General features: G+C 31.5%; 1 protein-coding gene across 2 annotated transcripts in view; it reads right to left on the bottom strand.

Moving 5' to 3' along the window:
* LOC113395007 (sodium-independent sulfate anion transporter) overlaps positions 1-15,174 on the bottom strand; it is a 56,926-nt gene that overhangs the window by 39,384 nt on the left and 2,368 nt on the right. For both annotated transcript variants that reach the window (XM_064215821.1, XM_026632516.2), the window contains exons 2-4: positions 6,842-7,055; positions 2,606-2,801; positions 871-1,010 (exon numbers count right to left, since the gene is read on the bottom strand). In XM_064215821.1, the coding sequence (XP_064071891.1) occupies positions 871-1,010; positions 2,606-2,801; positions 6,842-7,042 (537 nt within the window). In that variant the 5' untranslated portion in view covers positions 7,043-7,055. The remainder of the gene's footprint in view (positions 1-870; positions 1,011-2,605; positions 2,802-6,841; positions 7,056-15,174) is intronic.

The raw sequence follows: 15,174 nt of genomic DNA, 5'->3' as shown, positions 1-15,174 counted from the left end.
GAAAATTTCAGCTCAACGGAAAAATAAAAGAAAAAAGAAATTAATTGGAGTTTAACGGGGTTTCTGCAGGACGATATGGACGATGTATTTATTACCCTTAGGAGTTTATTACCAGATAACATTTTAGTGGAATCAGGTCACCCCACTAACAATTACATTAACAATATCACTACGCTCAGTTAATATTGACAGACTGTTGACCGATGTTCATGTGCACTGTTAGAATTGCTGTTAAAAGTACAATATTTCAAAAACAAAACACAACGAAAATATGCTATGATTGAAAGACAACCCAATCAAAAGGTACTATAATCGTATGTACTCAGCCAATTGGTTTTGATTTTCGAATGGCATCGATTATATCATATTTCATTGTATTCCATAAATGAAATTTTATTGTATTACGTCACAGGGACTTATACATCTTTTTTTTTTGTACGCGCGTATGTAACTGAACTCCTAAGCTGTTGGAACGATTTCGATGATTTTTTTTGTGTATTTGTGTTGGTCCCTGGTTTGGATTGTATCCAATAGGTGACGATACGATTGGGACGTAAATAAAATTCTTATTTCAAAGGGACGATGTCGGAATGGCTGCTAGTATATCATAACATTCATAAACATATGATAAAGTCAGAACTATTTCCTGTCTGAAATTACTTTTGTATAATGACATCGGTTATGTTAGATTTCTTTAAGCGTGTATCTAAGAAATAGGTATTACATGACTTTGTGGTTCTCGTAAGACACGCTTCACACAAAAAAACGCTGACAGGAATTAATTTAATTTTACATGATAATAATTTTAAAATACATAAATAATTGTAAATTGTATTCCATTGTATTCTAAAGTTATAAAGTATATTTTACCTGTTTCAAGGTATCTATGAAACCCTTTGATTTGAACTGAATTCCCAGTAATCCCTTGAGCTGAGACACGGCGATAATGACAGACGTCGCTGATGTAAAACCTACTGTGACTGGTACTGATATAAAATCTATGAGGACGCCTGTTGAGAGAGCATCGTTATAATATACAAGTATAAGCTATATCTTAATAAATTTTATTTTTAACGAGACGTGCAAATGTGCCATTTAAAGATAATTACTAAGTTATTTTGTATATAGCTTAAGAATTTAACTTTAAATAACTTAATATTCACTTACAAAGTCGCGACTTCCTCTATAAATAATTATTAAAAGAAACTTTACACATTATATTATCTATTTTGTATTTTTTGTGTCGTCTCACGCACACTAAGATATCTTGTACGCATGAGTGTCATTCATACTATGACGTCGATAATAATTAAATTGGCTATTGTGCTATTTTTTAGAAGTATCATGCCAACTTCCAGTGTTCAATTATCACCATGTTCTATAACGAATATTATGACTTGTTCGCACTATTTCAGAATTCTATCGAAGTCCCAAATATGCTAGACCAATGAATTTTCAGTGCAAATATTTTTTGGCCAATCCGAAGCCACATCGATCCTAAGTTATTCGCTATTCGACAAAATATTGCAAACAAACCTTTACTCGGGGAAAATAGTTATTCACCTATTTAAGATATCACCTATTTAAGTTATTTAAGAGTATTTGCCTAGTAGTCGATATTCGATTGTAGTCATTATTGAAAAGTTGCGGAAAGAATATATAATATGTATTTCCATGTTACGAAAATTTTTTTTCGGCTCCTATTGCAGACTTTTAGCACTGGTCAATGACAATCAAACTAAAAAATACCGGGCAAGTCTGACCCTGCGAGTCTGACTCGTGCACTGAGGGTTCCGTACCACCGGACAGATAGACAGACACTGATGTAACAACAAATTTTCGGATTTCTTCCTACACTTGTGTGCTACTAGATAGTGATTTTTGCAAAATTTTATGGTCAACGGGAAGTACCCTATAGGTTTTGAATCCTTTCCTTTTGCTTTGTGAATCAAATCAAAATATACTTTATTCAAGTAGGCGTTTACAAGCACTTTTGAATCGTCATTTAACAAACTAATTAAAGTAAAGCTACCACCGGTTCGGAATGTAGATTCTACCGAGAAGAACCGGCAAGAAACTCAGTAGTTACTCTTTTTCAACATCTAAAAATACAGTCATGTTAGTTAAATACAATTATATATGTCTCCTGCTTGGAAGTCAACAAGCATTAACTCCACGCTTTTTTATGATCAATATAATCTTATATCGAATAATATGCCTTCTTTACCAAATTTATTTTTTTATGGATGGATGGAAATACGACACAAACGGCTATATCTTTTGATTACATACACTTAAAGGTTAGATATTTTCACAGGTCCAAGTGACCGAGTATTTGGTATTATTATTTCTACTATAAACCTCTATGAGTTCCTGGGAAAAGGGGTCTCGATAGATAGACAAACAGACGGACAACGAAGTGACCTTATAAGTGTTCCTTTTTTAAATTTAGAGGTATGGAACCCTAAAAGAAAAATTGGTTGACGAATAGCGGAGAAAAAGTTATTGAACTGTTTTCTTCGCATGTGTGATTTATATTCTAAATCTTAATTACCTATAATCAATTATCTTATATGTGAATAATAATAAAATGCATTATACTTACCTAAATGCAATATTCCCATAATGAGTTGCACAACGCCGGTTAGGAAGCACAATAATATTGCATAATCAATGTTTCGTCCTTGTATTTGTTCGTACGTCATGAGGGCTAGCAGTGCTGTTGGACCTAAGGTAATATCTTTGCACGAACCGAGAATTAAGTAGACAAAACATCCCATAAACGAAGAGTACAGACCGTACTGAAACAAAATAATGTTGTCAAAACTAAAACATATAGAGGTACCTTATTTAATTCAGACTAATAATATAATAGATTAAAAAAATCAGGAAAAACGCGCGAAAGAATAAAATTCACCAATAGAAGGTTCGTATTGTCTATTCCAACCACAAGATGACAAAAGCAAAATAAACAACATCTGACATCAAAGTGAGGTGATATTATTGGTTTTGAATAATAAAATGACATTTTGAACGTCGACAAAACTGTTATCGGAACTGTAGAAGTCAAATTTAAGTGGATACAAGTAGTTTCGTGAAATAGTGTAGTATTATAAATAAAGATTTAATATATCTTCTGTCATCAATCAAGAACTGTTGGTAGTGCACAAAATAGCTGAGCTATTAGCGAGGCGTACTTAAATCTAAGGTTTGTTTATCTTTAGTCCTCCTTCGATTGGTATAGACAATAGACAATCTTTAATACTAGTCTATTCCATTTTTATTTTGAATTTTGGCAACCCTGTTTAAGTATAAGGTAGGTCAAAATATTATATGATATTGTCATCGGTCATTAGTACGTGTGCCAAAGTCATAAAAGGGTACTAGATCTTGAAACTCTTTGACGCGTGCCAATCTTCAAGTTCATCTGACGTCTTGAAGAGGGCGAATATTACGCAATGATTCCGATACATAGATACGTACAGGTCAAGCTGATAAAAATGTGTTAAAAACCTATTTTAAATGATCGTATTATATTGTAAAATATTTGGCATCTTTTGATTAACCATTATTACTATCCGATTAATATACGTTTTTCATTACCCACAGTGCGGATATTTCAATAATAAATAATTCGTTAATTGTAATGTCCACACTCATAACTGTTAATTGGTAGGACAAACGCAAAATAGCGCAAAATATCGGTCTCATAAAACATATTCATTTCTCTTCATTCCAACAAAATGAGTGGTAATTTCGGCAGCGATCACTTTTGCCAACTTCATGAATCATTCGTTAATGATGACAACTTTTAATATGAGAATGAATTGTATATACTAAACAGAGACACAAGTGTATAAAATACTACTAAACGAGATAATAATAAAAAATACGACTAGAGACAATTATTATTATTACTTATACAATTAAATTCACTACTGTTTATTATGCGTTAAAAATTAACGACTGATTATTAGAATTCATTTTACTCAACTACGTGTTGTCATACAATTTGTAAATTATTAAAAATCTAACAACACTATTTGTTAAAGCTGTTCAAGATGTTTGGATTCTAATAAGTAAATAACTAACAGATACACTGAGTATCTGTTAGTGGTACACTAAGTACCTGTTAGTTATTTACTTAATAGATAAAAGTTATAAAATACTACAAATTGCTTTGAAACGAATAGTTTTTGAATTGCTATTCCACACTTTCTCTCTACACCCATAGACACTGGCACTGTTATATAAACCGCTTCTCACAACGTCAATGCGCTGCTAACCACGTGATCTAAGAAATTATATATTTTGTGCCTGTAATTAGTTACCGGTTAAAACACGCTTCAAACTAGAACATTACTATGATTTATTGATATATAAAGTATTACTGTAATACTTTTGCATGGTAGAATAATAAACATAAATATTTAACGATATTAAGTAGAAGCTGTTGATGGATTTATTAATTTTCCATTTCTTTTTCTGCGATAAAATGCAAAATGACAACGGAGTGTATAGAATAATATTGTATTTCTTAACAATCAATAAAGAGGTAACAAATATGAAATGGTTTTGTTATACTTGTTGTCAAAGTTTCACATGAACAATGTATTGTAATGAGCTCGTAGAAAATAAAATTAGCTCAGCTGTGTTTCTATGAACGATTGCCTACGGTGCCAATGAAGCATCGTTTACTTCAATGATGCTTAATGAACTTTGATTCAATTACATTAGTGATCAAGTACTACAGATATAAACAAATAGTTACTCTTTTATAATATTTACAAGCAATAGGAATATGTAAAGCTGGTAAATATACCATTGCTAGGTAAAGGCCTAGTCTTCTGTTTAGGAAACAAATGGTTGGAGTATATTCCACAAAGTTGCTCTACATTTTAATATAGCAGAATGTGTCCGACACATGCAGGTCGCGTCATGATATTTTCCTGCAGTTGTAGTTTCTAGTGATACTTGTGTATTTGTAAAGAAACAAATTGTATTAGGATAACAGCAGTGTAACAAAGCTAATTTAGCATTTTAGATTTAGTATTATATTACGGTCCATCTCGAGTATAAGTCTATTCCTAGTTTTGTTGTATTCGTTTTATAATCATAAATATATGTTAAGATCAGAGGCTGACATACAACAGTTCATTGACAGTAAAGTTGTAAGCAATTAGAGAATTATATTACTGAATCATTATTAGAGAAGAATTAGCAAGAGAATAGTCGCTCAATATTAATCACAATATCTTGTAGATGTTTGTTAGAAATGTAGTAAACACATTAAAAATGCATACATAGGTAAATGAGACCAATAAAATAATATCAAAAAAAATAATTGAAGCAATAACATTTATCAATTAAATTCCAACCAAAGTTACATTGTTTACGTTAAACCAACAATAATATTATCACTAAACATGCTATGCTGTTTTGTTTTGAACTAAAAAATTGAGGTTACGTATATTGTATTTTTAAAAATCACACGAAATAATAACCGATTTGGATGTTCTTTACTTTATTTTATTGATATGATTGAAGAAGTGTTGTTGTTGTTTTAAAATTTCTAAGGGTTAGACATCGATTTCAGACAAATTTGTAGTTACACCTTTTAATGAAACCTGTTTTTTTTATTGTTCGTTATTTTTAGCTTTTAAGTGTTTTTGTACTAATTTAGAAAGTAGATTTTTTATATTACATTTCTCAATCCAAATTAGTCGATTTATTTAAAAAAAAAAATGTTTGATTCCTTTAAAAAACCGATGAAAGTAAATAAAAATCTACAATGTTTTAAAAGTCAACAATGAATAAAAATGATTCAAGAAAAAAAAATCTCAAAATGATTTACTGAAAAATCAAGACATTTTATGTGATGACGACAAGGGTCACCGGGTTATAAGTAATGACGCAGGGTTATAAACATATGTGATGTGTGCGGCAACAATCCGTAAAGAACTTGATTTATGCCAACGATCGCGGTTTAATCTGTACTTAGAACAAACATTTGTATTAATAGTTTACTATATTATGCATTCATTCAACTTTTTAATCTAAGATACTAATAATTTTATACGGAAAGTCATTTCGTACTGATGATTTACACTTAATAGTATTTACACCGCTATCTTCTCACTTAAGCTGCAAAATCATTATATATTTTGATAGCTGATGTAGAAAGGGTTTCCGAATTGCCATAAATACTACTTTTTACTTTTCTTATTTGAAATGGTCCTAACCAAGAATAAATACAAACTCTTAAGTAAACTATTAATACAAATTTGTTATTAATATTGCTATAATGTATAGATATACAGTATATCACCAATAATTGTTATCTATGCAAGTTTAAGTACCAAATTTTCATTAGATTTATATAAATTTTATGTTGTACAATAATTTTTCCGAGGGGAAATCTGTTTTATCGATTTAATGGACGGCCGTAAATATTTTTTCTCTTACGGCTGTTTTCGATTCTCAAGACACATCTGTCTGAGAAATTTCATCGTGATAGGTTGTAAACTCTAGGGAAAAGAAAGCTGCGGGACGAACCAACTGAATTAAGGGTTTCACTTTTACGACTTGACACACAAGTACAGAAATCCACTATAGTAAAACAAAACTATATCCCATATTGAAATCAGCATGTTCTCTTTTCAGTAGACATTTTTACTTGGTCACGTTTAGGTAATGTCCTTAAATAGATCAAAAAGACATGCTTTTAGTATAGGTAGATACTTTGAATTTTGGCTACTGATTTAATCTGCGTACTACTTGTGAATGATATGCTAAAATTAAGAGCATATTATAATAAGGTAATGGAACTCATTTCACTTACCTGAGGCGGCAGTCCAGCGAGTGTGGCATAAGCCAGCGCCTGTGGGATAACAGTAAGCCCAACTGTAATACCAGCTATAAAATCTGCTAAAGCTTTTTCCGAATTGTATTCGGGAAGCCATTGTGCAATAGGCAATCTTTTATACATCAATCTGGAACACCAGGTTTGTTTCTTGAAACGTTTCTTTGATGGCGAAGACATGATTATTATTTACCTGTTAAAAGAAAAAAAAAAACTATTATTTTATTAAGTAGATACTTAATACTATTTTTTTTATAATAAAAATGTTTAATGTGTTACCTACAATACTTAATCTATAACAGGTTAGGAACCAAACCTAGTAAGTTACTGGTAAGGACTACTACTTGTATTAGGATGGCCGCTCTAAATATTTAACAACACATTTTATTTCAACATTAGTCATTAATGGTTTAAATTTGATTCTATTCTACCGATAAGAACCGGCAAGAAAATCAACTTTGTCGAAATTTACAAATTACAATTAATTATCAATATCCTGCTTGATAACGAAGGTTTACTAAAATTAAATATTTTTATCATATATAGTTTAATAACGATGTTTTTATAGGTCGCAGCCATAGGATCTAAGATGTTACTTCCTTAGTGTCTGGAGTTTTTAGTCGTATTACTGGAGTTAAACTATATAAATATGCAGAAAACACCAAATAAATCCTTACAGACGAAAGTACTGAAGAGAAAAGTTTATTTATTTATTTATATATATTTTCCGGTCAGTACAATCAGGAAGAATGAACTGCTCTAGCCGCTCTCGCTATGCCGGTCCGCATAACACCTCTTCACGTCTCGTTTGAACGAACCCAGGTTATAAGTGGAGGAGAGCACGTGTGCTAGTGAGTGAGAGTAGAATTCTCTATTCTATTTTTTAGTGGTGTGACAAAGAAAAAGAGTGGCCAGATTTCTTAGTGCGCGATGGATTTTATGTAACAGTTAGGCCACCGAGACCCAGAACGCGTACACTTGTGAAGTACGGATTACGAAGTATTTACCTTCATAGGCAACAAAGTTCAGGATATGATGTTCATTGGTTGCCTATTTTTGTTTTAGTTTACTAGGCAATTGTAATGTTCAAATAATATGGACAAGTTGGTAGGAAATAACTTTCGAAGTTACTCTTAATTTATACGGTAGCAGTTAGTACGTGTACATACAAAGAAACTTTTAAAATTTAATGAATGGTGGAATGTTTGAACATGTAAGGTAGGAAATTCTATTAGCTCTACAAATAGAAAGTTGTAGAATAACTTGTATCTTTTTAAGGCACACATACTTCATTCGATTTGATTTCAAGAAAAATCTTAGATCCAAGTTTCAGTTTATTTTCTATATCATTCTAGTATGGGGTATTGTCATGCAATATTTTTATACCTTTTTAGCAGTATAACATCGATCATATCATTGTCTTTTATATAATTTACTTAATAAAGGATTCGTGATTTGAGCCAATATGGACTTGAAAGGGCGTCAGTGAAGGCGACGGATGTAAGCCTTTTCCTTAATAACCTACAAAGCTTCTCGGTAGGGAATATCGGGGGTTAATTTAATTTAAGACCCTTTGTGTTATACACTTACCATTTCTCAATAAATATTCCAATTCTAAGCATTGCTAGCGAAAACCAAAAGGTCGAAAGTAGTTCTTACGTAACGGCGATAAAATAACTGATGATCTTATAGGTATTATTGTTTGAGTAACATTCCGTGTTCAACAGTAAGCAAACTTCTCCATTTGCAAACGTGAAGGGAATAATGAACGGACACAAAGGGTTGTGTGGACGATAATATCTTCTATTTCCGTTTTATTACTATATTTTGGATAGAGTCGGTCCCTTTAAAACGATACATCGGGCTTCACAAGTTAAACAATATTTGTGAGATGATTATACTGTACTACAGATAACAAAACTTTAAACAAAATTTCAATTAGAAGAACTCTAGTAAAATAGAAAATACTCTTTTCTCGTTTAACGGTGTTTCACGAGGACTAGTGGAAAGGGATTCGAAGGGTTCGCATCAATTAGCGTCAATGGGCCTTTTAAGAAAGAAAATAGTTAGCAAAAATTAACGGAACACGAACGTTTTTATCATTGCAGTACTGATCAGCGAACTGGTTATATAACATTGCGTTTCGCTTTGTTAACTCTGATGGTACATCGAGCTAATAAGCCTATAGCAGACAATGTCGCACGGCTCTTTGTTCCGCCAGGCAGGTTGCCGGGCCAATTATGCACTATTGGATTGAGGATTTTCATTAACTCTGTGTTTGCTGAATTGTCAGTTAGTCCACAATACAGAGCTAAAGCAATTGCATGTGGCCAATACAACATGTTATCTAGTAAATGTACATGTAACTTTGTGGTTAACAAAATGATGATGTAATTGACCGGAAGTACTTATTTGCTGTTTAACCACTTAGTATAATCTTGTTACAATTTATTACCGAATTAAACTGTACGTAGCTAACTCGTTTGCATAATATTTGAAAGCCAAATATACATTTTATATTCCTGAATCTAACTATTTAATGCGTTATGGTATCATCGGATTCCTGATTAGTTTGTCTTAATAACGAGCTTATCAAAGTTCAATTCTCAATTGGACTGAATTTCGATTTGGTACTGAAACAAGTAATTGAAATTACATTGATCCTACAACGACATTTTCGTAGGGAATTGTTTCTTTGGTACTTCTATTGCTTGCATCACTTTGAAAAGCCTTGCGATTTGAAATTCGATTGAAAAATTAACTAAAATCTTCTTAAACATGAACTACCATAATTATTTATATAAAAATCGAATAATAATAATGGAAATAAATTTACGATGTCTTAAATTACTTAAGTGTTATTATGCTAGATAATGACACGTTTGCGTAATTCTAATTATATAAATAAATTCGAGAGCTACTCATCATCGTACAAGGACTGACACAATTTAATAGCATGTCAATTTTTAATAGACAGGTTTTTTTTTTATTGAAATTTTGTCGAAATTTCCACTTATGTTATAATAAATACTAGCTGTTACCCGCGGCTTTGCCCGCGTAGAATAAGAATATATTTATAAATTAAATTAAAATATTACGTTAATGTAATACCTCTTTGTATACCACATTGGTCTGTATTTCAGCCCTTAGGGTAGAATATCCAGAAACGCTTAAATGCGAATAAATTCATTTTTAATCGGTAGCCCAAAAATAAAATTTCGAGCTTCTAACTTCTAAATGACAGACTTCTAGACTAACCTGCATACGAAATGTTAACAACTATTTTTCTTTTTAGGCCTAAAATATCAAGAAACGCTAAAATACATATAATTTTTAATCAGTAGCTCAAAAATAAAGTTTCATACTTCTAACTTCAAAAATGACGGTCTTCCAAACTAACCTGTACACGAAATGTCAAACTCTATTTCTCCCCTTAGGCGTAAAATATCAAGAAACGCTTAAATACGTATCTAATCATTTTTAATCGGTAGCCCAAACATAAAATTTCATGCTTCTAACTTCTAAATGACAGACTTCCAGACTAACCTATATACGAAATGTCAACTCAGTGTCTTATCTTATATTAATTACTACTGGACTTTATTTTTGCCAGTTTATGCAAAAAAAATTAATCTATATTTTACTCGGGATAATTTTATCTGATACCCAATATAAATAAAACAATGTATGTATGTATGCCTTTATGTTTAACTGCGGTGTTGTTGGGTGAAAGTGAAGGTTTTTACAACACACGGTAACTATTTGTGGTTATTAGGGCAGCCAGTTTTCACAATCACGTAAAACACATTTATTTTATCATATCAACAACGTAACGAACAAAAGATAATGTTTTTAATCTTCGTATGAATGTTTTCACTGGTAATGTTCGTTTATTCTCTGAAGAGAAAACTGTAATTGTGCTTTAAAAATAAATTTATGTAAATAAGTTAAATGAGAAGTTGACAGCGTGGGCAGCTCAAATCGCAATCAGAAACATTTCATAACATGGACGTATGATTATATGTATGTTGTATATTTATCGAGATACTAGCGACCAGCGCCGCCTTTGCACACGTGCATTTCATTTTTTTATTGGTTTACTGTTGCTGTTGGATAACTCCAAGTAAACTGCTAATACGGCATAAACGCTCTTATGTGTCTGAAAATTCCTGTTTACTGCGCATTTTTTGTTCTAAGTAAAAACCTCCAACAGAGTATTAGAACTTAAAAAGAAGGATGAATGGATTCGAAAAAAAATAAGAAATGACTACTGTAAAGTTCGCAATAACATTAAGCACATGGGGTTAGAACTAGATTTATGCTTCAGAAACGTTTAATACAGATATATTGAACTTCATAATTCACTTTTATCGGAAATTGATTTATTTGAAAAATGTAATTCCTAATAAATAAACTTAGCAAATGAATAAGGATGGAAAACAGGAACTATTTTAATAACTAATTTCTGTTGCTGAAGAAAAATGTATCAAGTGCCAAGTTCCTATGGAAAATCGAGAGAGTAATATCCAATTAATTCTACTAATAAGCTTCAGTAGCAAATAAGCGGTGAACAAAAAATATTTATTCTCTAACAAATTGCTGGGAATGCGCGCCCGTCGATTACGAGGCTTCGATTTGTTACGCGCCAAGTGCAAGCTTGACACGTATTAGTCATTAATACGAAGGAATTCTCTCATTTTTTACCGTTTGTTACAACTTTAATATTTATGCAGCGAGCGATAAGCAGGAGAACCATTATAAAAGAGTAAAGTAAAGATATGAATTGTGGAAAACGTTGTATTATTGGCCTTATATTAAAAAATGGTTCATTTGTATGGCAACTTATTTTTTTAAAGTAAGAATTGTATATTAATTAAAAACCAGCACATGATATAAATCACTGACGAAGGCATGCCTTTCCACGTTTCATGAATAAATCAAATAAACTTAACATAGATTAAAAAAAATTGTCATCTTTTCTCTGAGTCCTCTCACGCACATTAAGACAACTTGTAAACACGAACGTCACTCACTCGTGCTAATTCACACCGATATTCATTTAATAAGGAGGGGCGCGCCTTCACCAATGACTAAAATTTCATCGTTACTGAAGATTGAGGATTCCAACAAGCACAACCAGTTCCAAAAAGGAAAAAGGGGGATCTTAGGTTACGTTAATGTTTTCAGGCAATGAGAAAATGGTTTTTATTGAGACTATATGAGATGTTGATCCGGTCTAGGATGATGACGGTGCACATCTGCAAGGGTCAGACTTGACTGTTTCTCTAACAAATTACGGTATCCATGTTAGTCCACCGATTACAAGTCAACGATTCATCACGCAGGCGTCGAACGGTACAGCACGTACTTCGGTCATCAATCCCGTCCTGTCCGATCCTCGATCCGTCAACGCTATCGGGAGGGAGCTTTAGATGAACAACAAAATTATTTTTTAGCTTTTATCAAGATTTTTATAAAAATTCAATATACGGTGGCATTTTATAAGTGCCATTATACATTGGAAGCTAAAATTATGATACGAATAAAAACTGCTATGATGTATACCTATATGTGATTTTCAACTGAACACAACTAATTTTTAGATAAATACGTACTAATTTTACTTTAACTTTTCAGAGAACTATCAATAAAGTAATACTCGATTTTTGTAACTTCAGTAAACTTTTGCGTTTAAATGATATAATTTGTCATATCAATTTGACAAAAAATGACCAACTTCATTCAAATTTGTGGAACGATTGTTCTCAATACAAGTTGTAATTTGAAAGCAAATTGACATTTCAATCACCCCTGATTGGACGAACGATGATTAGAGGAGCTTATATTACAGGAAACCAATTCACTGACTACGCTAGGCAGTCATGAATTATTGTCAATACAATTGTCACATTATTCTTTGAACAAAGAATAAATGGTTACTCATTGAAGCATTTCAAAGTTGTGGAGAATCATTGTGGCTCTTATGTGCATAGATGGAGCAATGGACTCTTGTAAGGTTACTCGTGGAACTAGGTGAGTAGCGATTATATGATTAACAGGAATCGTCCGTTGTACGCATATCATATTCGTACGTATGTAATTTGCGGATGTCTAGATAAGATAGTCTCATAGCTTATGCAGCAATTATTCCATAATTAATTCTCGTCCTTCACACTAATATGGGATACCTAGGCACTAATCTTGGCTTAGCGTATAACTTTACTGGCTCATGGCCAGACAATGTCTTAAACAGTCATGAACATTAATTCACAATGAGGTTTAAGCGTAGATCCATAGCTCCGACGTCTTACCTAGCGATAAAGTGGTTATAACCATATAATTACTATGTGTTGAATACAATTAATTTGGAGCAAGATATGTCTTAAATGATAAGTCATTTATAATAATTAAGACTATTAATACATTATTGTCTACACATGAGCCAAAAACGTAATGTCTGAAAATAATCCTTTGATTTTATCCGTTAAATATCTTTACTTTACTTGAAGCTACTTGTAAATTTAGCTTTTATAATATAAATATTTATATTTTTTACGTGTTCTCAGAATTCTTGGAAACGGCTCGACTGATTGGTTGATTTAATCCCTTTTATACTTATTAAGATAGATTTCCAAGTAACGGCTTTATATCTGTAATTGTTTCACTGCTGGTTGAAGACGAGAAAGATTGGTGCTTACTCCACCAGCTCCTTTAATATTGTTTAGAGGATTCTAATGGGGCAGTATTTCATCCGATATATTCACGTTTCCTCAGTGTTTTCTGTCACCGCCGAGAACGAGATTAATTATAAGAACAAATTAGGCATATGAAAACATGTTCTACCTAATTATTTAATAGTGTCATCTCACCTCTGTATATGTAATAATCTATATACATTCTTAACTTTAATGTTAATGTGTGATGTAATGGGAAATTAAGAGAGAGAGAGACAGAGTTAGAAGTAGTGATGAAACGGATTCTAACGAAGTTCCTTAATTTGGACTTGTGTAACGTTTAACTAACGTACATGTTACCCATAAAGTTTACAATACAGCCCAGGAGGACCTTATATTATTGATATGGTGCAAAATGAAGAAAGCAAAAATGTAATTGTTACAGCACGCGGATAATTTAATATGGAATGGCAACCTTCGTAAGTGAATAAATCCTTAATAAAATACCTTTATGATTTATTATATAGTTCAATATGATTGTAATTGAGAATCACGAGTAAAATAATATGCTTTGAAGCAATATAAATAACAAAATCGTATCACTGATACTTAGCATCAAGAGTGTTGTAACACTTTGTTTGAGAGAGATATACATTTAAAAATTATAATAAATATTTATACCTTTACATGTGTAGGTAACCGTTTAAATACGTATTTGTATTTTAAGTTTCTATATTGAATTTATTTTACTATCTGCAAAACGTGTATTTCAATCAATAGCCAAGGCATAAAAAAATGACGGAAATCGATGTTAAAGAACAGGAGAAAGTACGATTAAGTCCGTACTATATAATATGTTACTTCGATGTGATTGCTCACACGAGAGAAACATAATACCAAAAATCTATTAAGAGAGAAATGGCAATGTTGGTATATCTTAACGAACCTTACACTTTGAGTGTTCCTTAAAACAAAAACTATTAAATTTCTTTGATGTTGTTTGTGTAAATTAGAAATTTTAAAAATCTGCAGAATTAATTTTCGATCCCCAAATGTTTTTTACCTATTCTCCTTACATATCTAACATGGTGGAAAATGACTCGGTTTTTCATTAAAAGGCCATTGCACTACTTATCTGTTAAGTTAAGTTTACGTCGCTGGTTTTTTAACTATTATTTTGTAGCTTGGTTAGTTAATAAATTTAAATAAAATTACATTTAAATAACGCCTTAATGAATAAAATAGGATAAAGTTTTGATGAAATATTGTGTTTATAATAATTAAACTAAATGCCTGATCGAATAAGCTTTTAATTTTATTACGAAATCTTCGTTATGTATCCATTGGGTAATTTACATCAGTTATTTTCTTATTACATTCGAATTAATAATTGTAACGAGATAAAAGAATTAAGTACGTCTTTAAACATAAACAACATTATCTATTAATACAGAAAAGTTTCATCATATTTAGTATAGTAGTATTTGTATGAAAATCGAACAAACGGACAATTAAGAGTTTTATTTATATTACATAATAACATTGTAGTTAAATAGATCTTGAAAGGGCCTCCTCTGCCCTAATGACAATTAAAAAAAATGATAAATATAATGCATTATATTTTAAATTACAACAAAT

This window comes from Vanessa tameamea, chromosome 9 (genome assembly GCF_037043105.1).
Source record: "Vanessa tameamea isolate UH-Manoa-2023 chromosome 9, ilVanTame1 primary haplotype, whole genome shotgun sequence".
Lineage (NCBI taxonomy): Eukaryota > Metazoa > Arthropoda > Insecta > Lepidoptera > Nymphalidae > Vanessa > Vanessa tameamea.
The sequence above is the reverse complement of the archived record's forward strand: the minus strand, read 5'-3'. Positions and strand labels throughout refer to the sequence as shown.